General features: G+C 33.7%; 3 protein-coding genes and 1 pseudogene across 3 annotated transcripts; 2 read left to right on the top strand and 2 right to left on the bottom strand.

The window, feature by feature from the left end:
- The first annotated feature begins 412 nt into the window (after positions 1–412).
- On the top strand, positions 413–1,910 carry LOC103872646 (histone-lysine N-methyltransferase, H3 lysine-9 specific SUVH7-like). Its single transcript, XM_033283494.1, has 3 exons — positions 413–585; positions 669–1,260; positions 1,332–1,910. Exons 1-3 carry the CDS (start codon positions 413–415, stop codon positions 1,908–1,910), a joined length of 1,344 nt encoding a protein of 447 aa, XP_033139385.1.
- Positions 1,911–8,463: 6,553 nt separating this feature from the next.
- LOC103872559 (transcription factor GTE5, chloroplastic) lies at positions 8,464–10,828 on the bottom strand. The gene is given in 7 exon segments (XM_009150985.3): positions 8,464–8,789; positions 8,876–8,980; positions 9,080–9,116; positions 9,193–9,619; positions 9,621–9,796; positions 9,799–9,999; positions 10,001–10,828. Coding segments are annotated over 7 exon segments (1,041 nt in total). The 5' UTR covers positions 10,046–10,828; the 3' UTR covers positions 8,464–8,739.
- An 880-nt stretch (positions 10,829–11,708) lies between these two features.
- On the top strand, positions 11,709–15,936 carry LOC117131007 (histone-lysine N-methyltransferase, H3 lysine-9 specific SUVH7-like). The gene is made up of 2 exons (XM_033283496.1): positions 11,709–12,848; positions 13,599–15,936. The coding sequence occupies exon 2, from the start codon at positions 13,613–13,615 to the stop codon at positions 15,860–15,862; it is 2,250 nt and encodes a 749-aa protein (XP_033139387.1). The 5' UTR covers positions 11,709–12,848; positions 13,599–13,612; the 3' UTR covers positions 15,863–15,936.
- A 5,904-nt stretch (positions 15,937–21,840) lies between these two features.
- Positions 21,841–24,097, bottom strand: LOC117131008 (annotated as a pseudogene).
- Positions 24,098–24,478: the final 381 nt, after the last annotated feature.

The raw sequence follows: 24,478 nt of genomic DNA, 5'->3' as shown, positions 1-24,478 counted from the left end.
TTGTTCTGTTTTTTCAGGTAGACCCTAACGATCATTTTCTAGTCTTTTATTCTTGAAGTTTGAGATTGTAAAGAATAATAAGATTTGATTAAAAAATAAGAAAAAAATAAATTTTTTTTGAAAAATATTACTTTTTATAAAAAAAAAATAAGTTTATTGAAATTGTATTTTTCTCAATAAAGTAAATTTGATTTTGTGTTATGATTTTATATATGTACTGCTATTTGTTTTGATAATATTTCCTCTAAGCATTTATCACTTAGATTAGAACAAAAATGAGATTTAGTGGTTGTTTTAGTCTTAGATATGATTCACGATTGACTTCAAAATATTAATAGTTATAGTTATGCGGTTGTTTAATGATTATGTACTTTTGATCATTTTTTTTCTTAATGCAGGACATATTTTTACAATGGATGAGTCTACTCCAATCGAAGCTACACCATTCAGCTATCTAATTCCGAGCTTTGCTGACGATGATAACCATCACATGGAGAACATCCCATCACCAACTTCTCAAGTGGTTACACCACTTCAAACTGTTGATGACGAGACCTCTTACACAACACCACCTCCCATTCTCAAGCCTCACCGCTTCAGCCTGCTAATGAGGAAAACTACAACACACCAACACCCTATCAACCTCTATTACTGGCCACACCACTCAGCTTCATTTCACCATCTGATGAATCCAACACTGCTGCTGTCGATCCCAACATGGGTCCTATCAAAAGAGGACGAGGCCGACCAAAAGGTTCAAAGAATTCAAAGCCGTCCAAGAAGAAGATGGAAACCTCTCATCCCAACAATGAAGTGGTTGTATCTGGTCACAATGATGAAACTCACAACACATCATTCTCCCCTCATCCTCCTCTAATGGCCACAGATCTTCAAGCTATTGTACCATACGATGACTCCAAACACGACTCTTTGGCTGATGATGATGCTGCTCCGAGTAGCGATCCTCTTAAAAGAGGACGGGGCCGACCAAAGGGTTCGAAGAGCGCCAAGACGCCTGTGAAGAAGCTGAAACCCCATAATCCCGACGACAAAATATTTTGTCCCAGTTTTGACTCGATGATAACCGAAGAGGAGAAAGAAAATGGGAATGAAGATCTGGTGGACTCCGTTCGGATGCGTTTCAACGCCGTTTGTCGTCGCTTAGGCCACATAAGCTGCGAGAAAGCTGTGGTCACAACTGCCTTCAGTAGGTTTACCAATCTGGGTGTCAGAACTAACAAGAAGAAGAGAATCGGTCCGGTTCCGGGGTACAACCAGGAGATATATTCTACTTCTGGGGAGAGATGTGTTTGGTTGGACTTCACACTCAGATGCCTGCTGGTATCGACTATCTACTAGCGAAAGATGGTGAAGCAGAAGGATTAACAACAAGTGTCGTTACATCAGTAGGACACTACAACGACAAAACGGACGAGCTTCATACTTTGGTATACACCCGGCAAGGAGGAACGTGTAAGGATGGTAAACCTAGAAATCAAGACCTTACAAGAGGAAACCTAGCGTTGGTCACAAGTCAGAAAAGAGGAAATGAAGTTAGAGTGATTAGAGGTGTAGAGGATCCGGGCGATAAAAAAGGGAAAGTATATATCTACGATGGTCTCTATGTGGTAACCCATTATTGGATAGAGAAAGGGACCACCGGCTTTGATGAATTCAAGTTTAATCTCGTGAGAAAACAAGACCAGCCTTCTGGTTTCGCCACGTGGAAGTTAGCTGAAGAATTGATGAAGTGTGGTTCGAGTAATCGGTCGAGGAAGGGTTTTGTGTTTGAAGATATTGCTCTTGGATTGGAGGCGTTGCCAGTTCCGATCGTGAACGAGATCGATGAGAACGACAAGGAGTGGCCTCTAGACTTCGACTACAGAGCCTCTTCGGAAAGGAAAGTTTGAGTATGATGATCGTTCCGAACCATCAATCTACTGGATGCAACAACACTTGTCAAGGTGGTCAGTCATGTGGAGATCCGACGTGTCTTTGTATTCAAAGAAATGGCGGCGAGTTACCGTATGATAACCGCATTTTACTATATCGTAAACCGATGATTTACGAATGTGGCGAATCCTGTTCTTGCCCCGCGGACTGCAAGAACAGGCTATCTCAAAGCGGTTTGAAACTCCGGTTGGAAGTGTTCAAGACGGAGAGCTGCGGTTGGGGGTTACGTTCGTGGGAGCCCATACGAGCCGGGACTTTTATCTGCGAGTTGGTTGGCACAGCTAAGAGAAGAGATGAGATTGAAGAAGACGACGAGTACGTCTTCGACACCTCTCGAGTTTACAAAAGGTTTAGGTGGAACTACGAACCGGAACTTGTGGGTGAAGACTGTTGGGACGAAGTCTCTGAAGTTTATAAACTTCGGTCGGAAATATTGGTCAGTGCCAGAGCTTTTGGTAACGTTAGTCGGTTCATGAACCATAGCTGCTTGGCTAACGTTATGTGGCAGCCTGTTGAGTTTGAAAAGGATGGCCAACCTTTGGTTCGTATTGCCTTTTTTGCAAAGAGACATATACCTCCGTTGACAGAGTTGAGATACGATTATGGAATGTCTTATGATACTGGAGAGGTTGATGAAGGTGGAAGCAGGGTTTTTACAGGTAAAAGGGCTTGCTTGTGTGGTTCGGAAAATTGTCGTGGTTCTTTTGAGTGAGGTTGAACATTTTTATTATTATTGTTGTTGTCTTTTTATCTGTTGTTTTGATTATTGTGGTCTTGTGTTTCCTTTTAATCCCTAAGAATAAAAAACTTACTTAAGTTTTTAATCATAGTGTATGTTATTTCATTATCTGTTAGATTTGTATCATAAGAAATCCAAATCATGTTTAAGTTAAACCAATTAATTTAAGTCATTTCTAGTCTTTTATCCTTCAAGTTTTGAGATTGAAAAGAAAAATAAGACTTGATAAAAAGATAAAATAAGAAAAAATAAGATCTTTTAAGAAAAATAGACGATAGAAAAGACAAAATAAGAAGAAACAAAATTTTTTTCAGAAAAATATTATTTCGCAAAAAAGAAGTTTATTGAAATTGTTTTCTCAAAAAAAAGTAAATTTGATGTTTGTGTTATGATTTTATATATGTAGTGCTATTTGTTTTGATAATATTTTTGTCTAAGCATTTATCACTGAGATTAGAATAAAAAAGAGATTTAGTGGTTGTTTTAGTTTTAGATATGATTCACGATTGACTTCAGAACATTAATAGTTATAGTATATGGAAGGTTAATTAGTTGATTTTTTATATTATAGTCTTGTGTTTTTCTCAAGCTAACAATTAAACTCGTCATGTCTTGAACTTCTCGAGTTTACAAAAAATTTAGGTGGAACTATGAACCCGAACTTGTGGTTGAAGACTGTTGGGACGAAGCCTCTTAAGTTTATAAACTTCGGTCGGAAATCTTAGTCAGTGCGAGAGTGATTGCTAATATTAGTCGGTTATGAACCATAGCTGCTCGGCTAACGTTATGTGGCAGCCTGTTGAGTTTGAAAAGGATGGCCAACCTTTGGTTCGTATTGTGTTTTTGCAAAGTGGCATATACCTCCCTTGGCAGAGTTGAGGTATGATTATGGAATGTCTTATGATAATGGAGATGTTGATGAAGATGGAAGCATGGGTTTTAGAGGTAAGAGGGTTTGCTTATGTGGTTCGGAAAACTATCGTGGTTCTTTTGAGTGAGGTTGGATTTCTTATTATTATTGTTGTTGTCTTTTCTTTTTTGTTGTTGTTGTTTTGATTATTATGGTCTTGTGTTTCCTCTTAATCATTAAGAATAAAAAATTTATTTAAGTATTTAATCATATTGTTTACTTACGTTATTTCATTAACAGTTAGATTTGTATCATAAGAAATCCAAATCATTTTTAAGTTAAGCCAATTAATATAAGTCATTTCTAGTCTTTTATTCTTCGAGCTTTGAGATTGAAAAGAAAAATAGGACTTGATAAAAAAAAGACAAAATAAAAAAAAAATAAGATTTTTTATAGAAAAATTGACTTGATAAAAAGACAAAATAACAAAGAACAAAATAAGATTTTTTTAGAAAAATATTTTTTTATAATAAAAAAAAGAAGATTATTGAAATTGTAATATTCTAAAAAAGTAAATTTGATGTTTGGTTTATAATTTTATATATGTAGTGCTATTGTTTTTATAATATTTCATTAAGCATTTATCATTGAGATTAGAATCAAAGGAGATTTGGTGGTTATTTAAGTCTTAGATATGATTCACGACTCACTTCAGAACATTAATAGCAATATTTTTAAAACCATACCGGATACCGACTCGGTAAAGCTACGGGTTAAGTGGTTGGACCCGTGTAACCGGTCGAACCGGGTTTTCTATTTAAAAATAAGTAAATCTAAATAATCATATATTTATAAAATGTAGTTCTACATATAATATGTTCTATGTTCTCTTTTATTAATTAGATAATAAACAATAACCATAAGTATATTTATATATACAAGTGAATACTATATCAAAAATTGATAACAAAAAAACAAATGAGTGACTGTTTAAATTACATATTTATTTATTTTTACAACTAAATCTCTTAAATTATATGAATATAGCAAAATGAGAATAAAATATGAGAGTCAAAAATAGATTTTTTAAACTTAAAATAGAATCAAGCGAAAGCCAATTAAATAGTAAAAATTAAACATTAATTATGAAATATTAAATTTTAATAAAAATTGAAAATACATTAATTATATGTTGATTTATGTAGAACCGTGTTTTGAAGTTGAATATGATCACCGAATTTTAGCCGGTTTCACGGGTTTTCTCAAATCCGGGGTTTAAACGAACCGAACTCGGCTTCTTTAACGAGTCACAGTCAGACCGGTTCGACCGGCCGGTCCAGTTTTCAAAACCTTGGTTAATAGTTATAGTTATATGCAAGGTTAATTAGTGATTTTTTTTATATGATAGTCTTGTATTTTTCTCAAGCTAACAATTCAAAAAAACTTGTTATGTCATGTACTTCTCGAGTTTACAAAAACTTTAGGTGTAACTATGAACCGGAACTTGTGGGTGAAGACTGTGGGATGAAGTCTCTGAAGTTTATACACTTCGGTCGGAAATCTTGGTCGGTGCGAGATTGATTGGTAACATTAGTCGGTTCATGAACCATAGCTGCTCGGCTAACGTTATGTGGCAGACTGTTGAGTTTGAAAAGGATGGTCAACCTTCAGTTTGTATGGCATTTTTTGGAAAGAGACATATGCTTCTGTTGACAGAGTTGAGGTATGATTATGGAATGTCTTATGATACTTGAGAGGTTGATGAAGATGGAAGAATGGTTGTTAGAGGTATAAAGGGTTTGCTTATGTGGTTCGGTAAACTGTCATGGTTCTTTTGAGTGAGGTTGAATTTCTTATTATTATTGTTGTTGTCTTTTGCTTTTTTGTTGTTGTTTTGATGATTATGGTCTTTTGTTTCCTTTTTATCATTAAGAATAAAAAACTTATTTAAGTATTTAATCATATTGTTTACTTATGTTATTTCATTATCAGTTAGATTTGTACCATAAGAAATCCAAATCATGTTTAAGTTAAGCCAATTAATATAAGTCATTTCTAGTCTTTTATTCTTCGGGTTCTTAGATTGAAAAGAAAAATAGGACCTGATAAAATAGATAATATAAGAAGAAAATAATATTTTTTATAGAAAAATAGACTTGATGAAAAAGACAAAATAAGAAGAAAAGATAAGATTTGTTTTTAGAAAAATATTTTTAATATAAAAGAAGATTATTGAAATTGTAATTTTCTAAAAAGTAAATTTGAATAAATGTAGTGCTAGATTTAGGGTTGTTTTAGTCTTAGATATGATTCACGATTGACTTTAGAACATTAATGGTTATAGTTATATGCAAGGTTAATTAGTTGATTTTTTATAGGATAGTCTTGTTGTTTTCTCAAGCTAACAACTAAAAAAAACTCGCTATGTCATGTACTTCTCGTGTTTACAAAAACTTTAGGAGGAACTATGAACCGGAAGTTGTGGGTGAAGACTGTTGGGGACGAAGTCTCTGAAGTTTATAAACTTAGGTCGGAAATCTTTGTCAGTGCGAGATCAATTGGTAACGTTAGACGGTTCATGAACCATAGCTGCTCGGCTAACGCTATGTGGCAGCCTGTTGAGTTTGAAAAGATGGCCTACCTTCGGTTCGTATTGCGTTTTTTGCAAAGAGGCATATACCTCTGTTGACAGAGTTGAGGTATGATTATGGAATGTCTTATGATACTGGAGAGGTTGATGAAGATGGAAGCAGGGCTTTTAGAGGTAAAAGGGTTTGCTTATGTGGTTTGGAAAAATGTCATGGTTCTTTTGAGTGAGGTTGAATTTCTTATTATTATTGTTGTCGTATTTTTTTTTTGTTGTGGTTTTGATTATTATGGTCGTGTGTTTCCTTTTAATCATTAAGAATAAAAAAGTATTTAAATATTTTATCATATTTTTTACTTATGTTATTTCATTATCAGTTAGATTTCTATCATAAAAATCTAAATCATGTTTAAGTTAAGCCAATTAATATAAGTCATTTCTAGTTTTTTATTTTTCAAGTTTTGAGATTGAAAAGGAAAATAGGACTTGATAATAAATAGACAAAATGAGAAAAAAATTTTGTATAGAAAAAGTAGACTTGATAAAAGACAAAATAAGAAAAGAATAAGATTTTTTGTGGGAATTTTTTTTATATAAAGAGAAGTTTATTGAAATTGTAATTTTCTCAAAAATTAAATTTGATGTTTGTGTTATGATTTTATATATGTAGTGTTATTTGTTTTGATAATATTTTTTCTAAGCATTTAGCACTGAGATTAGAATAAAAATGAGATTTAGTGGTTGTTTTAGTCTTAGATATGATTACGATTGACTTCAGAACATTAATAGTCATAGTTATGTGATTGTTTAATGATTATGAACTTTTGATCATTATTTTTTTCTTAATGCAGTATTTACTTTTGCAGTTGATGGGTCTACTCCAATCGAAACTACACCATTCAGCTATCTAATCCCGAGCTTTGCTGACGATGATAACCATCAGATGGAGAACATCTCATCACCAAGTGGTACACCACTCCAAAGTCCAAACCGTTGTATGAGATCCCTTACACAACAACACCTCCCATTTCTCAAGCCTCACCGCTTCAACCTGCTAATGACGAAAACTACAACACACCAACACCCTCTCACCCAGGGGCGAATCTAGAAAAGTTTTTAATTGGGGCACCAAATTATAAACACCAAAAAATATTTGATGGGGGCACTTTTACATTTTTCTTCACTAAACTAATGATATTTAATAAATTAAATTAAACTATCAAAGAAAATAATAAAAATCAGTAGGGCGTACGTGACCCCGTACGGCCGTACTTCCATCCGCCCCTGCTCTCACCTATATTAATAGCCACACCACTTAGTTTTTTTTCACCATCTGATGAATCCAACACTGTTGATGTCGATCCCAGCATAGGTCCCATCAAAAGAGGGCGAGGCCGACGTAATGGAATGTCTTATGATACTGGAGAGGTTGATGAGGATCAAAACATGATTTTTAGAGGTAAAAGGGTTTGCTTATGTAGTTTGGGTCTCTGTCATGGTTCTTTTGAGTGATGTTGAACTTTTTATCATTATTGTTGTTGTTTTTTCTGTTGTTTTGATTATTATGGTCTTGTGTTTCTTTTTAATTTATTAATAATAATAAAAAAAAACTTATTTAAGTTTTTAAACATATTGTTTACTTATGTTATTTCATTATCAGTTAGATTTATATCATAAGAAATTCAAATCATGTTTAAGTTAATCCAATAGATGTATATTTTGTTGTGTCTCAATAAAAAGATGGATATTTTATTTTTAATTAAAGAGAAAAGTACTTGTACTATTATTTCATTATTGGTTCTTGTGTTGTTGTGATGGTTTTGGTTCAGAAAGGTATTTATTTGGGATTTGGTGTTACGTTTCAAGATGAGTTCTTCATCGAAGACTTTGATGCTGCTCCATTTGTACGACATGACATTTCGTGAAGACCCCTCAGATTTTGACGACAATTTGCTTTATGCAGCTCGTGATAGGATTAGGCAGCTCAGATCATTCAAGGTCCTCTCTCTCTCTCTCTCTCTCTCTCTCTCTCTCTCTCTCTCTCTCTCTCTCTCTCTCTCTCTTACTCTCTTATGTTTCTTGTTTACCATAATCATCAGACAAAAGATAATGGATGCTTTAACTTCGTAAAGCATAAGATAGAAGGAATATGAGCAGCTTGCAATATGGTTTGGAGATGCAGACATGGGTGTTGATGTGACGAACAGTAAGAAACATGCGACAACATCTCCGGACCCTAAAAACTCAGGGTCAAACCTGCCATTTGCATCAGACGATTGAGACACCTTCTATGCAGGCTTGACTGTCATGTGATGCTTTAAAGTTTGAACAATATGATACCAAGAACCAATCTGTTTCTTCTAATATGAAAAACATTAAATTCTTCTTAATGCCCCTTCTAGTTTCCTTTACTGCTCTAAACAATTGATTTGTTCCACTTAAGACGCAGGGAACAAGCATGTTGATTAGAGGAAGACATCTACAGTTCATTCTTCTGTACAGTAAAACATCCTAATACAGAAAACAATCCAATTGGGGCAAAGTCATCGACTTAGAAAATAACATGACGGCTCTGATTCTAAAGCTAAACACTATCTTGACTTGTCAGCTCTAATTACCAGTATCTGATCCACGTCCAGAGGAGCTGTCACTGTCAGAATCTGCAGAACAAAAAAGAAGATTGATGTGAGTAGTGATGCTGATAAAGGTGTGATAAAAAGAGCTGACACAGAGTTTCAACATTTACCACTAGAGCTAGATCCCGAGTCACTGCTGGAACTGTTAGAACTACTTGATCCACCTGCCTTGTTTTCTTGCCGAACAGGAGAAGAAGACATGCGAATAGCTTTCCCTGGTTAGAAATAATCATTTGTTATTCCTTTGTTGTGTGTAAATAAATACTAATTAATAACATCCGAATTTGGTATGAGCTAGTGACCTAAAACCTTACCTGATTCAGTAACTCTCGATCTTTCGGTGCCAGTTGCCTGAAACAATGATAATGAGCCAAAATCAATAAAGACCTGAAATAAATAACATTTGGCTATGGAAAGAAATCTTTACCGGTTCTTGGATAATGTTGTGAGCAGATTCAGCATCTCTTTCTGAACCAAAACCCTGATCCTCCTCCTTTTTATTGCTCAAGTTCTCCTTATACCCAGTCACAAAACTATAAAGCTCCCAAAGCGTTTGGATGTCAAGACTGTCAATATCCAGCTCAATCTCATCATCCTGTTGAGAGAGCTCCGGATTACTCTTCTTCACAATCTGAACAACTGTCTCTAGTTTATCATAAGGCAAGTCCTGAAGCTCTTCACTGAGTCTCCGTTTCTCATCCATCTTCAGGTCCCTAACATCAACAGGCGCCTCCTCATCTCCTTCAGGCTTCTCGAGGGCAGCAGTGACGATTTCAGGTTCCAACGGTGTTGTCATAGATTCAGAAATCTACAAAGTCCTATCCTCAAGCACCACAGGCCGAAGAGACGGAGGAAGGTGTAGGAGCTGGTAAAGGCTCTACAACACTAGCCGGTTTGATCTCCCGGTGAAGATTATGATACTGCAGTTCGATAGGAACCCATTTCTCCTCAAACATGCTCAACAGAAACTTAGCCATACTATGCACCTCATGCCCAACAGGATTCCAAAAAATCGCATTGTTAAAAGTAAATTAAGTCTAACATCTTCAGCAAAATCCAACGGCGACTCATACAAACCTTCCCCTAGCTTAGCCTTCACTGTACCCAAATCCATAGGCTCCTTAACAATGGTGTGGTAATCATGCAAACCAAACCCTTTAGCATCAACTGGGACATTGAACACCCATCCATCCTCATGCTTCATCAATTGCGTAAGCAAATTGTGACATTTTTTTGAAAATCTGAACCGTACTTTTTTCACCTCCACCTCCTGTAGACATTTCTTAGGGTTTCTCTAGGGTTTTTTTAGCTCGGAGGACTGTGAGGGAGGATCAGAAATTCTCCTCGGAAATAGTGTAGAAGGCCAACTGGAGTTAATTATAGAGTTTACTTTCCTTGTCTGTTGCAAATCATTGGTCTTGTTAGGCTTCTAAAAAGAATATAATTAACACGATGTTTTTGTTTTGCTTTGCGGGTTATCCTCTGAGTTTGTTCTGGTGTTCATCATGCGGTTTGCGGAACCTGAGGGTATTAGTCTTCTTTGGATTTGATACTCTTTCCATTGATGACAAATATTGACATGTTTTTTGATCTCTTGATGAGGAGTTAAATTTTAAAATATTAATTCCATACAATGATTTATTCATCCAACTCCTTTTGAACTTCATCCAAATTGACCTACGTTAAGAAAATCATTTGAATGCTATATCTGGTCTACCAGTTGGATGACAAATTTTAGTTTGAATCCCAGCTAATATATATATAGATGCATGAGTTTGCATTTTAGTAAAGACAATACGTGTGTTTTAGTACGCGTGCATTTCAGCATCTTAGCGGCTTAGCGCATGTGTTTGCGCTTGTACTTCTCGACAGCTTTTAAAAATTGTTTCTCCTGTAATACTTCTATACTAGGTTAAGACCCGCGCCTTGCACGGGATGAACATTATATATATAAATTATTTTATATATTATATGTTTATAAAATATTATGAAATAATAAATATATATTGAATAATTAAAAATTCATTATCTACTACTAATATAATTAAATTGGTGCGAACATATAAATAAATTTTATAAATCGAAAAAATATTTTTTCTATTTGATATGATATATAATTAAATTTAAATGATATTAACATATATATGGTATATTTTAATATTAATATTTATTAGATGATGCTTTTTGCTCATATTTATTTTTTATCATTTGTATCTGCTATAGCAAAAAGTCTAAATTAGTGATAACAAAATTTTCACTGTGAGATTAATGGTTTAAGTAATTTATAATATTTTAAGAAATTAAGTTGTCAATATTTTTTCAAATTTTTTATCAAAAAAATGTTCAAAGTAAATTTCAAAATTAAGATATTTATGTATTTTTATATGACATATAGTTTAATTTAAAATTATACATATATTTATATATCTTTTATTTTTGATACTTATTAAATGAGACTTTCAACTTATATTATTTTTAAATTATTTGTATCATGTCATAACAAAAGTTTTAAATCATAGATCACAAAATTTGAATGTGAAACTTTTAACAGTTTTAGTAATTTATACTCATTTTTAAAAATTCAAAATATAATATATAAATATTTTTTTAAAATTTTATTATATGGTTAGTATGATTGTTTATTTTATTTTAATAGCTTAAAATTAAACAAATATAATTATAATACACACTTATTTTTATCAAATCTTTATTATTCAAAATTATTAATTGTCATATATACGTTAGCCACATTAGGTAATTCTGTAATCTTATTTAAGGAAATAATGAAGCACATTAATAATGTATTTATTGTGATTTGATAAAAAGCTTATTATATATTTAGATGGACCAACATATTTGTCTAAGGATTCTAAAAATCATTCTAATGATGACACGTGGTTACAAAAAATGTTGCAATGCTTCTCAAATAATATAAGGGGATATCATGTACTGGTTGTATTTTTCTAGAATGATTAATCTAATTGATTATTGTTATGTTAATTTTGTTTTTCGACATGCTTTGTTTCTCTTTATCAACGAAGAAAGAAAAAACAAATTCTTGTTGTGTTCTTGGCAAATTATTATCCATTATCTATCTCTCCAGCAATATGCGAGTATCAGTTTTACATTTGAAGCTGTTGGAAATTTTATTCTAAAATTTGTTGTATATACAAATCAGATTTCAGAATATATATATCTCTAGTATACAACTTGTGCGTAAAAATGTGTATGGTTCGTGTAATGGCTTTCTTAAATAATTAACTAAGAATATGAGAGATCCTTCGAGATCAAAAAAATATTATTAGGTTTGAGTGTATGTGTAACGTTAAAAACAATACCGTAATTGTATGTGTACAAACTCATGACTATGAAGAAAAAAGAATTGTAAATAGGTGCTTCAGATTATAGTACTGTGCCACAAACTACTGCTTGGGATATTGACTTTTTCCATTATTCATGTTCTACGTTTCTATCTAAACGTTATTGCGTATAATGAATTTGCTAGATATGATACTATATTAGTAATAACAACAAATTTCTCAAACATGTATGTGAAACAGATTTTTTTTTAATTCAATGACTCAAAACAAAAGAACAGTCAGAAGTTTGGTAATTTTTTGAAAGTTTATCTCAAAACCATTCAGATTTTGAAAGTTATATATAGATATATGTTATATTATTCTTATTTAAAATGGAAGAAAAAGATTTTTTATGTTCAAGTCAAAAAGTTTTAAGGCAAAACTGGTAATACCATTAATGGCTATTATTAGATTCAATGAATAATACAAAAAAAATCTAAGGTTGTTTATGAGTCAAAATCTTAGACGGTTAAGATGAATTAAGCTAGATCTAAAGGCTCTTATTCTTCTTGTAGACAACACCCTATCATGTTGAAATCCTTTTAAATAGAGGCTCTCTCTTGTGCTGTTCTTCACTACCAACTATCAATAATCAGTATACTATTTGTTACTTCAACATATTCTATCAGTATAGTTTTTCCTGTTTCTCCATTCACCGATCTCTCTTGTTTCTTCTTTTCTTTTGAAAGCTGGGCTACTTCTCATTATTTCTTGTCTTTCAAAGGTACGTGTTAATATATAGTTCAATGTTGAACTTGTTATAGAATTTACATATCTCTTTTGTTTATTTTATGTGTATTTATTTTTGGTGATGTTATCATTGAGACTATATTTTGTAAGATACGATTAAATTCAATTTTCAGATTAATTTTTTCTTATCACTATATTTTAGTTTTAATAATCATCCTACCATTGACTATATATCCTTTATTTTTTAAGAAAATAAAAAGCAAAATGAAAGGACTATCGTTAATACATTGGTGTTCACTATAACTCAGATCTGAATATGTTGGTATGTAGTTTAGTTATTATGCGGTTCAAATATTGTGAAGATAAGACCGAACATTGAACTTGTTCTGTTTTTTCAGGTAGACCCTAACGATCATTTTCTAGTCTTTTATTCTTGAAGTTTTGAGATTGTAAAGAATAATAAGATTTGATTAAAAAAAATAAGAAAAAAATAAGATTTTTTTTTGAAAAATATTACTTTTTTATAAGAAAAAATAAGTTTATTGAAATTGTATTTTTCTCAATAAGTAAATTTGACGTTTGTGTTATGATTTTATATATGTACTGCTATTTGTTTTGATAATATTTTCTCTAAGCATTTATCACTTAGATTAGAACAAAAATGAGATTTAGTGGTTGTTTTAGTCTTAGATATGATTCACGATTGACTTCAAAATATTAATAGTTATAGTTATGCGGTTGTTTAATGATTATGTACTTTTGATCATTTTTTTTCTTAATGCAGGACATATTTTTACAATGGATGAGTCTACTCCAATCGAAGCTACACCATTCAGCTATCTAATTCCGAGCTTTGCTGACGATGATAACCATCACATGGAGAACATCCCATCACCAACTTCTCAAGTGGTTACACCACTTCAAACTGTTGATGACGAGACCTCTTACACAACACCACCTCCCATTCTTCAAGCCTCACCGCTTCAGCCTGCTAATGAGGAAAACTACAACACACCAACACCCTATCAACCTCTATTACTGGCCACACCACTCAGCTTCATTTCACCATCTGATGAATCCAACACTGCTGCTGTCGATCCCAACATGGGTCCTATCAAAAGAGGACGAGGCCGACCAAAAGGTTCAAAGAATTCAAAGCCGTCCAAGAAGAAGATGGAAACCTCTCATCCCAACAATGAAGTGGTTGTATCTGGTCACAATGATGAAACTCACAACACATCATTCTCCCCTCATCCTCCTCTAATGGCCACAGATCTTCAAGCTATTGTACCATACGATGACTCCAACCACGACTCTTTGGCTGATGATGATGCTGCTCCGAGTAGTGATCCTCTTAAAAGAGGACGGGGCCGACCAAAGGGTTCGAAGAGCGCCAAGACGCCTGTGAAGAAGCTGAAACCCCATAATCCCGACGACAAAATATTTTGTCCCAGTTTTGACTCGATGATAACCGAAGAGGAGAAAGAAAATGGGAATGAAGATCTGGTGGACTCCGTTCGGATGCGTTTCAACGCCGTTTGTCGTCGCTTAGGCCACATAAGCTGCGAGAAAGCTGTGGTCACAACTGCCTTCAGTAGGTTTACCAATCTGGGTGTCAGAACTAACAAGAAGAAGAGAATCGGTCCGGTTCCAGGGGTACAACCAGGAGATATATTCTACTTCTGGGGAGAGATGTGTTTGGTTGGACTTCACACTCAGATGCCTGCTGGTATCGACTATCTACTAGCGAAAGATGGTGAAGCAGAAGGCTTAACAACAAGTGTCGTTACATCAGTAGGACACTACAACGACAAAACGGACGAGCTTCATACTTTGGTATACACCGGGCAAGGAGGAACGTGTAAGGATGGTAAACCTAGAAATCAAGACCTTGCAAGAGGAAACCTAGCGTTGGTCACAAGTCAGAAAAGAGGAAATGAAGTTAGAGTGATTAGAGGTGTAGAGGATCCGGGCGATAAAAAAGGGAAAGTATATATCTACGATGGTCTCTATGTGGTAACCCATTATTGGATAGAGAAAGGGACCACCGGCTTTGATGAATTCAAGTTTAATCTCGTGAGAAAACAAGACCAGCCTTCTGGTTTCGCCACGTGGAAGTTAGCTGAAGAATTGATGAAGTGTGGTTCGAGTAATCGGTCGAGGAAGGGTTTTGTGTTTGAAGATATTTCTCTTGGATTGGAGGCGTTGCCAGTTCCGATCGTGAACGAGATCGATGAGAACGACAAGGAGTGGCCTCTAGACTTCGACTACAGAGCCTCTCCAGAAAGTTTGAGTATGATGATCGTTCTGAACCATCAATCTACTGGATGCAACAACACTTGTCAAGGTGGTCAGTCATGTGGAGATCCGACGTGTCTTTGTATTCAAAGAAATGGCGGCGAGTTACCGTATGATAACCGCATTTTACTATATCGTAAACCGATGATTTACGAATGTGGCGAATCCTGTTCTTGCCCCGCGGACTGCAAGAACAGGCTATCTCAAAGCGGTTTGAAACTCCGGTTGGAAGTGTTCAAGACGGAGAGCTGCGGTTGGGGGTTACGTTCGTGGGAGCCCATACGAGCCGGGACTTTTATCTGCGAGTTGGTTGGCACAGCTAAGAGAAGAGATGAGATTGAAGAAGACGACGAGTACGTCTTCGACACCTCTCGAGTTTACAAAAGGTTTAGGTGGAACTACGAACCGGAACTTGTGGGTGAAGACTGTTGGGACGAAGTCTCTGAAGTTTATAAACTTCGGTCGGAAATATTGGTCAGTGCCAGAGCTTTTGGTAACGTTAGTCGGTTCATGAACCATAGCTGCTTGGCTAACGTTATGTGGCAGCCTGTTGAGTTTGAAAAGGATGGCCAACCTTTGGTTCGTATTGCCTTTTTTGCAAAGAGACATATACCTCCGTTGACAGAGTTGAGATACGATTATGGAATGTCTTATGATACTGGAGAGGTTGATGAAGGTGGAAGCAGGGTTTTTACAGGTAAAAGGGCTTGCTTGTGTGGTTCGGAAAATTGTCGTGGTTCTTTTGAGTGAGGTTGAACATTTTTATTATTATTGTTGTTGTCTTTTTATCTGTTGTTTTGATTATTGTGGTCTTGTGTTTCCTTTTAATCCTAAGAATAAAAAACTTACTTAAGTTTTTAATCATAGTGTATGTTATTTCATTATCTGTTAGATTTGTATCATAAGAAATCCAAATCATGTTTAAGTTAAACCAATTAATTTAAGTCATTTCTAGTCTTTTATCCTTCAAGTTTTGAGATTGAAAAAAAAATAAGACTTGATAAAAAGATAAAATAAGAAAAAAAAAGATCTTTTAAGAAAAATAGACGATAGAAAAGACAAAATAAGAAGAAACAAAATTTTTTCAGAAAAATATTATTTCGCAAAAAAGAAGTTTATTGAAATTGTAATTTTCTCAAAAAAAAGTAAATTTGATGTTTGTGTTATGATTTTATATATGTAGTGCTATTTGTTTTGATAATATTTTGTCTAAGCATTTATCACTGAGATTAGAATAAAAAAGAGATTTAGTGGTTGTTTTAGTTTTAGATATGATTCACGATTGACTTCAGAACATTAATAGTTATAGTATATGGAAGGTTAATTAGTTGATTTTTTATATTATAGTCTTGTGTTTTTCTCAAGCTAACAATTAAACTCGTCATGTCTTGAACTTCTCGAGTTTACAAAAAATTTAGGTGGAACTATGAACCCGAACTTGTGGTTGAAGACTGTTGGGACGAAGCCTCTTAAGTTTATAAACTTCGGTCGGAAATCTTAGTCAGTGCGAGAGTGATTGCTAATATTAGTCGGTTATGAACCATAGCTGCTCGGCTAACGTTATGTGGCAGCCTGTTGAGTTTGAAAAGGATGGCCAACCTTTGGTTCGTATTGTGTTTTTGCAAAGTGGCATATACCTCCCTTGGCAGAGTTGAGGTATGATTATGGAATGTCTTATGATAATGGAGATGTTGATGAAGATGGAAGCATGGGTTTTAGAGGTAAGAGGGTTTGCTTATGTGGTTCGGAAAACTATCGTGGTTCTTTTGAGTGAGGTTGGATTTCTTATTATTATTGTTGTTGTCTTTTCTTTTTTGTTGTTGTTTTGATTATTATGGTCTTGTGTTTCCTCTTAATCATTAAGAATAAAAAATTTATTTAAGTATTTAATCATATTGTTTACTTACGTTATTTCATTAACAGTTAGATTTGTATCATAAGAAATCCAAATCATTTTTAAGTTAAGCCAATTAATATAAGTCATTTCTAGTCTTTTATTCTTCGAGCTTTGAGATTGAAAAGAAAAATAGGACTTGATAAAAAAAAGACAAAATAAAAAAAAATAAGATTTTTTATAGAAAAATTGACTTAATAAAAAGACGAAATAACAAAGAACAAAATAAGATTTTTTTAGAAAAATATTTTTTTATAATAAAAAAAAGAAGATTATTGAAATTGTAATATTCTAAAAAAGTAAATTTGATGTTTGGTTTATAATTTTATATATGTAGTGCTATTTGTTTTTATAATATTTCATTAAGCATTTATCATTGAGATTAGAATCAAAGGAGATTTGGTGGTTATTTAAGTCTTAGATATGATTCACGAGTCACTTCAGAACATTAATAGCAATATTTTTAAAACCATACCGGATACCGACTCGGTAAAGCTACTGGTTAAGTGGTTGGACCCGTGTAACCGGTCGAACCGGGTTTTCTATTTAAAAATAAGTAAATCTAAATAATCATATATTTATAAAATGTAGTTCTACATATAATATGTTCTATGTTCTCTTTTATTAATTAGATAATAAACAATAACCATAAGTATATTTATATTTATATATACAAGTGAATACTATATCAACTAAAATTGATAACAAAAAAACAAATGAGTGACTGTTTAAATTACATATTTATTTATTTTTACAACTAAATCTCTTAAATTATATGAATATAGCAAAATGAGAATAAAATATGAGAGTCAAAAATAGATTTTTTAAACTTAAAATAGAATCAAGCGAAAGCCAATTAAATAGTAAAAATTAAACATTAATTATGAAATATTAAATTTTAATAAAAATTGAAAATACATTAATTATATGTTGATTTATGTAGAACCGTGTTTTGAAGTTGAATATGATCACCGAATTTACCGGGTTTTAGCCGGTTTCCCGGGTTTTTCTCAAATCCGGGGTTTAAACAAACCGAACTCGGCTTCTTTAACGAGTCACAGTCAGACCGGTTCGACCGGCCGGTCCAGTTTTCAAAACCTTGATTAATAGTTATAGTTATATGCAAGGTTAATTAGTGATTTTTTTTATATGATAGTCTTGTGTTTTTCTCAAGCTAACAATTCAAAAAAACTTGTTATGTCATGTACTTCTCGAGTTTACAAAAACTTTAGGTGTAACTATGAACCGGAACTTGTGGGTGAAGACTGTGGGACGAAGTCTCTGAAGTTTATACACTTCGGTCGGAAATCTTGGTCGGTGCGAGATTGATTGGTAACATTAGTCGGTTCATGAACCATAGCTGCTCGGCTAACGTTATGTGGCAGACTGTTGAGTTTGAAAAGGATGGTCAACCTTCAGTTTGTATGGCATTTTTTGGAAAGAGACATATGCTTCTGTTGACAGAGTTGAGGTATGATTATGGAATGTCTTATGATACTTGAGAGGTTGATGAAGATGGAAGAATGGTTGTTAGAGGTATAAAGGGTTTGCTTATGTGGTTCGGTAAACTGTCATGGTTCTTTTGAGTGAGGTTGAATTTCTTATTATTATTGTTGTTGTCTTTTGCTTTTTTGTTGTTGTTTTGATGATTATGGTCTTTTGTTTCCTTTTTATCATTAAGAATAAAAAACTTATTTAAGTATTTAATCATATTGTTTACTTATGTTATTTCATTATCAGTTAGATTTGTACCATAAGAAATCCAAATCATGTTTAAGTTAAGCCAATTAATATAAGTCATTTCTAGTCTTTTATTCTTCGGGTTCTTAGATTGAAAAGAAAAATAGGACCTGATAAAATAGATAATATAAGAAGAAAATAATATTTTTTATAGAAAAATAGACTTGATGAAAAAGACAAAATAAGAAGAAAAGATAAGATTTGTTTTTAGAAAAATATTTTTAATATAAAAGAAGATTATTGAAATTGTAATTTTCTAAAAACGTAAATTTGATGTTTGTGTTATAATTTTATGTAGTGCTATTTGTTTTGATAATATTTCTCTAAGCATTTATCGCTGAGATTAGAATAAAAGGGAGATTTAGTGGTTGTTTTAGTCTTAGATATGATTCACGATTGACTTTAGAACATTAATGGTTATAGTTATATGCAAGGTTAATTAGTTGATTTTTTATAGGATAGTCTTGTGTTTTTCTCAAGCTAACAACTAAAAAAAACTCGCTATGTCATGTACTTCTCGTGTTTACAAAAACTTTAGGAGGAACTATGAACCGGAAGTTGTGGGTGAAGACTGTTGGGACGAAGTCTCTGAAGTTTATAAACTTAGGTCGGAAATCTTGTCAGTGCGAGATCAATTGGTAACGTTAGACGGTTCATGAACCATAGCTGCTCGGCTAACGCTATGTGGCAGCCTGTTGAGTTTGAAAAGGATGGCCTACCTTCGGTTCGTATTGCGTTTTTTGCAAAGAGGCATATACCTCTGTTGACAGAGTTGAGGTATGATTATGGAATGTCTTATGATACTGGAGAGGTTGATGAAGATGGAAGCAGGGCTTTTAGAGGTAAAAGGGTTTGCTTAGTAAAAGGGTTTGCTTACGTGGTTTGGAAAAATGTCATGGTTCTTTTGAGTGAGGTTGAATTTCTTATTATTATTGTTGTCGTATTTTTTTTTTGTTGTGGTTTTGATTATTATGGTCGTGTGTTTCCTTTTAATCATTAAGAATAAAAAACGTATTTAAATATTTTATCATATTTTTTACTTATGTTATTTCATTATCAGTTAGATTTCTATCATAAAAAATCTAAATCATGTTTAAGTTAAGCCAATTAATATAAGTCATTTCTAGTTTTTTATTTTTCAAGTTTTGAGATTGAAAAGGAAAATAGGACTTGATAATAAATAGACAAAATGAGAAAAAAAAATTTGTATAGAAAAAGTAGACTTGATAAAAAGACAAAATAAGAAAAGAATAAGATTTTTTGTGGGAATTTTTTTATATATAAGAGAAGTTTATTGAAATTGTAATTTTCTCAAAAATTAAATTTGATGTTTGTGTTATGATTTTATATATGTAGTGTTATTTGTTTTGATAATATTTTTTCTAAGCATTTAGCACTGAGATTAGAATAAAAATGAGATTTAGTGGTTGTTTTAGTCTTAGATATGATTACGATTGACTTCAGAACATTAATAGTCATAGTTATGTGATTGTTTAATGATTATGAACTTTTGATCATTATTTTTTTCTTAATGCAGTATTTACTTTTGCAGTTGATGGGTCTACTCCAATCGAAGCTACACCATTCAGCTATCTAATCCCGAGCTTTGCTGACGATGATAACCATCAGATGGAGAACATCTCATCACCAACTTCTCAAGTGGTACACCACTCCAAAGTCCAAACCGTTGTATGAGATCCCTTACACAACAACACCTCCCATTTCTCAAGCCTCACCGCTTCAACCTGCTAATGACGAAAACTACAACACACCAACACCCTCTCACCCAGGGGCGAATCTAGAAAAGTTTTTAATTGGGGCACCAAATTATAAACACCAAAAAATATTTTTGATGGGGGCACTTTTACATTTTTCTTCACTAAACTAATGATATTTAATAAATTAAATTAAACTATCAAAGAAAATAATAAAAATCAGTAGGGGGTACGTGACCCCGTACGGCCGTACTTCCATCCGCCCCTGCTCTCACCTATATTAATAGCCACACCACTTAGTTTTTTTTCACCATCTGATGAATCCAACACTGTTGATGTCGATCCCAGCATAGGTCCCATCAAAAGAGGGCGAGGCCGACGTAATGGAATGTCTTATGATACTGGAGAGGTTGATGAGGATCGAAACATGATTTTTAGAGGTAAAAGGGTTTGCTTATGTAGTTTGGGTCTCTGTCATGGTTCTTTTGAGTGATGTTGAACTTTTTATCATTATTGTTGTTGTTTTTTCTGTTGTTTTGATTATTATGGTCTTGTGTTTCTTTTTAATTTATTAATAATAATAAAAAAAAACTTATTTAAGTTTTTAAACATATTGTTTACTTATGTTATTTCATTATCAGTTAGATTTATATCATAAGAAATTCAAATCATGTTTAAGTTAATCCAATAGATGTATATTTTGTTGTGTCTCAATAAAAAGATGGATATTTTATTTTTAATTAAAGAGAAAAGTACTTGTACTATTATTTCATTATTGGTTCCTGTGTTGTTGTGATGGTTTTGGTTCAGAAAGGTATTTATTTGGGATTTGGTGTTACGTTTCAAATGAGTTCTTCATCGAAGACTTTGATGCTGCTCCATTTGTACGACATGACATTTCGTGAAGACCCCTCAGATTTTGACGACAATTTGCTTTATGCAGCTCGTGATAGGATTAGGCAGCTCAGATCATTCAAGGTCCTCTCTCTCTCTCTCTCTCTCTCTCTCTCTCTCTCTCTCTCTCTCTCTCTCTCTCTCTCTCTCTCTCTCTCTCTCTCTCTCTCTCTCTCTCTCTCTCTCTCTCTCTCTCTCTCTCTCTCTCTCTTACTCTCTTATGTTTCTTGTTTACCATAATCATCAGACAAAAGATAATGGATGCTTTAACTTCGTAAAGCATAAGATAGAAGGAATATGAGCAGCTTGCAATATGGTTTGGAGATGCAGACATGGGTGTTGATGTGACGAACAGTAAGAAACATGCGACAACATCTCCGGACCCTAAAAACTCAGGGTCAAACCTGCCATTTGCATCAGACGATTGAGACACCTTCTATGCAGGCTTGACTGTCATGTGATGCTTTAAAGTTTGAACAATATGATACCAAGAACCAATCTGTTTCTTCTAATATGAAAAACATTAAATTCTTCTTAATGCCCCTTCTAGTTTCCTTTACTGCTCTAAACAATTGATTTGTTCCACTTAAGACGCAGGGAACAAGCATGTTGATTAGAGGAAGACATCTACAGTTCATTCTTCTGTACAGTAAAACATCCTAATACAGAAAACAATCCAATTGGGGCAAAGTCATCGACTTAGAAAATAACATGACGGCTCTGATTCTAAAGCTAAACACTATCTTGACTTGTCAGCTCTAATTACCAGTATCTGATCCACGTCCAGAGGAGCTGTCACTGTCAGAATCTGCAGAACAAAAAAGAAGATTGATGTGAGTAGTGATGCTGATAAAGGTGTGATAAAAAGAGCTGACACAGAGTTTCAACATTTACCACTAGAGCTAGATCCCGAGTCACTGCTGGAACTGTTAGAACTACTTGATCCACCTGCCTTGTTTTCTTGCCGAACAGGAGAAGAAGACATGCGAATAGCTTTCCCTGGTTAGAAATAATCATTTGTTATTCCTTTGTTGTGTGTAAATAAATACTAATTAATAACATCCGAATTTGGTATGAGCTAGTGACCTAAAACCTTACCTGATTCAGTAACTCTCGATCTTTCGGTGCCAGTTGCCTGAAACAATGATAATGAGCCAAAATCAATAAAGACCTGAAATAAATAACATTTGGCTATGGAAAGAAATCTTTACCGGTTCTTGGATAATGTTGTGAGCAGATTCAGCATCTCTTTCTGAACCAAAACCCTGATCCTCCTCCTTTTTATTGCTCAAGTTCTCCTTATACCCAGTCACAAAACTATAAAGCTCCCAAAGCGTTTGGATGTCAAGACTGTCAATATCCAGCTCAATCTCATCATCCTGTTGAGAGAGCTCCGGATTACTCTTCTTCACAATCTGAACAACTGTCTCTAGTTTATCATAAGGCAAGTCCTGAAGCTCTTCACTGAGTCTCCGTTTCTCATCCATCTTCAGGTCCCTAACATCAACAGGCGCCTCCTCATCTCCTTCAGGCTTCTCGAGGGCAGCAGTGACGATTTCAGGTTCCAACGGTGTTGTCATAGATTCAGAAATCTACAAAGTCCTATCCTCAAGCACCACAGGCCGAAGAGACGGAGGAAGGTGTAGGAGCTGGTAAAGGCTCTACAACACTAGCCGGTTTGATCTCCCGGTGAAGATTATGATACTGCAGTTCGATAGGAACCCATTTCTCCTCAAACATGCTCAACAGAAACTTAGCCATACTATGCACCTCATGCCCAACAGGATTCCAAAAAATCGCATTGTTAAAAGTAAATTAAGTCTAACATCTTCAGCAAAATCCAACGGCGACTCATACAAACCTTCCCCTAGCTTAGCCTTCACTGTACCCAAATCCATAGGCTCCTTAACAATGGTGTGGTAATCATGCAAACCAAACCCTTTAGCATCAACTGGGACATTGAACACCCATCCATCCTCATGCTTCATCAATTGCGTAAGCAAATTGTGACATTTTTTTGAAAATCTGAACCGTACTTTTTTCACCTCCACCTCCTGTAGACATTTCTTAGGGTTTCTCTAGGGTTTTTTTAGCTCGGAGGACTGTGAGGGAGGATCAGAAATTCTCCTCGGAAATAGTGTAGAAGGCCAACTGGAGTTAATTATAGAGTTTACTTTCCTTGTCTGTTGCAAATCATTGGTCTTGTTAGGCTTCTAAAAAGAATATAATTAACACGATGTTTTTGTTTTGCTTTGCGGGTTATCCTCTGAGTTTGTTCTGGTGTTCATCATGCGGTTTGCGGAACCTGAGGGTATTAGTCTTCTTTGGATTTGATACTCTTTCCATTGATGACAAATATTGACATGTTTTTTGATCTCTTGATGAGGAGTTAAATTTTAAAATATTAATTCCATACAATGATTTATTCATCCAACTCCTTTTGAACTTCATCCAAATTGACCTACGTTAAGAAAATCATTTGAATGCTATATCTGGTCTACCAGTTGGATGACAAATTTTAGTTTGAATCCCAGCTAATATATATATAGATGCATGAGTTTGCATTTTAGTAAAGACAATACGTGTGTTTTAGTACGCGTGCATTTCAGCATCTTAGCGGCTTAGCGCATGTGTTTGCGCTTGTACTTCTCGACAGCTTTTAAAAATTGTTTCTCCTGTAATACTTCTATACTAGGTTAAGACATGCGCCTTGCACGGGATAAACATTATATATATAAATTATTTTATATATTATATGTTTATAAAATATTATGAAACAATAAATATATATTGAATAATTAAAAATTCATTATCTACTACTAATATAATTAAATTGGTGCGAACATATAAATAAATTTTATAAATCGAAACAATATTTTTTCTATTTTATATGATATATAATTAAATTTAAATGATATTAACATATATATGGTATATTTTAATATTAATATTTATTAGATGATGCTTTTTGCTCATATTTATTTTTTATCATTTGTATCTGCTATAGCAAAAAGTCTAAATTAGTGATAACAAAATTTTCACTGTGAGATTAATGGTTTAAGTAATTTATAATATTTTAAGAAATTAAGTTGTCAATATTTTTTCAAATTTTTTATCAAAAAA

Source organism: Brassica rapa, unplaced genomic scaffold (genome assembly GCF_000309985.2).
Source record: "Brassica rapa cultivar Chiifu-401-42 unplaced genomic scaffold, CAAS_Brap_v3.01 Scaffold0780, whole genome shotgun sequence".
Taxonomy (NCBI): Eukaryota; Viridiplantae; Streptophyta; class Magnoliopsida; order Brassicales; family Brassicaceae; genus Brassica; species Brassica rapa.
The sequence above is the reverse complement of the archived record's forward strand: the minus strand, read 5'-3'. Positions and strand labels throughout refer to the sequence as shown.

Bases quoted from the DNA above. Each gene is read 5' to 3' on its own strand.
- LOC103872646 (XM_033283494.1), top strand. From the start codon at position 413: ATGGATGAGTCTACTCCAATCGAAGCTACACCATTCAGCTATCTAATT. The intron at 586-668 runs GCCTCACCGCTT...CACACCACTCAG, and splicing joins ACACCACCTCCCATTCTCAA to CTTCATTTCACCATCTGATG. The intron at 1,261-1,331 runs GTTCCGGGGTAC...CTTCACACTCAG, and splicing joins AGAAGAAGAGAATCGGTCCG to ATGCCTGCTGGTATCGACTA.
- LOC117131007 (XM_033283496.1), top strand. From the start codon at position 13,613: ATGGATGAGTCTACTCCAATCGAAGCTACACCATTCAGCTATCTAATT.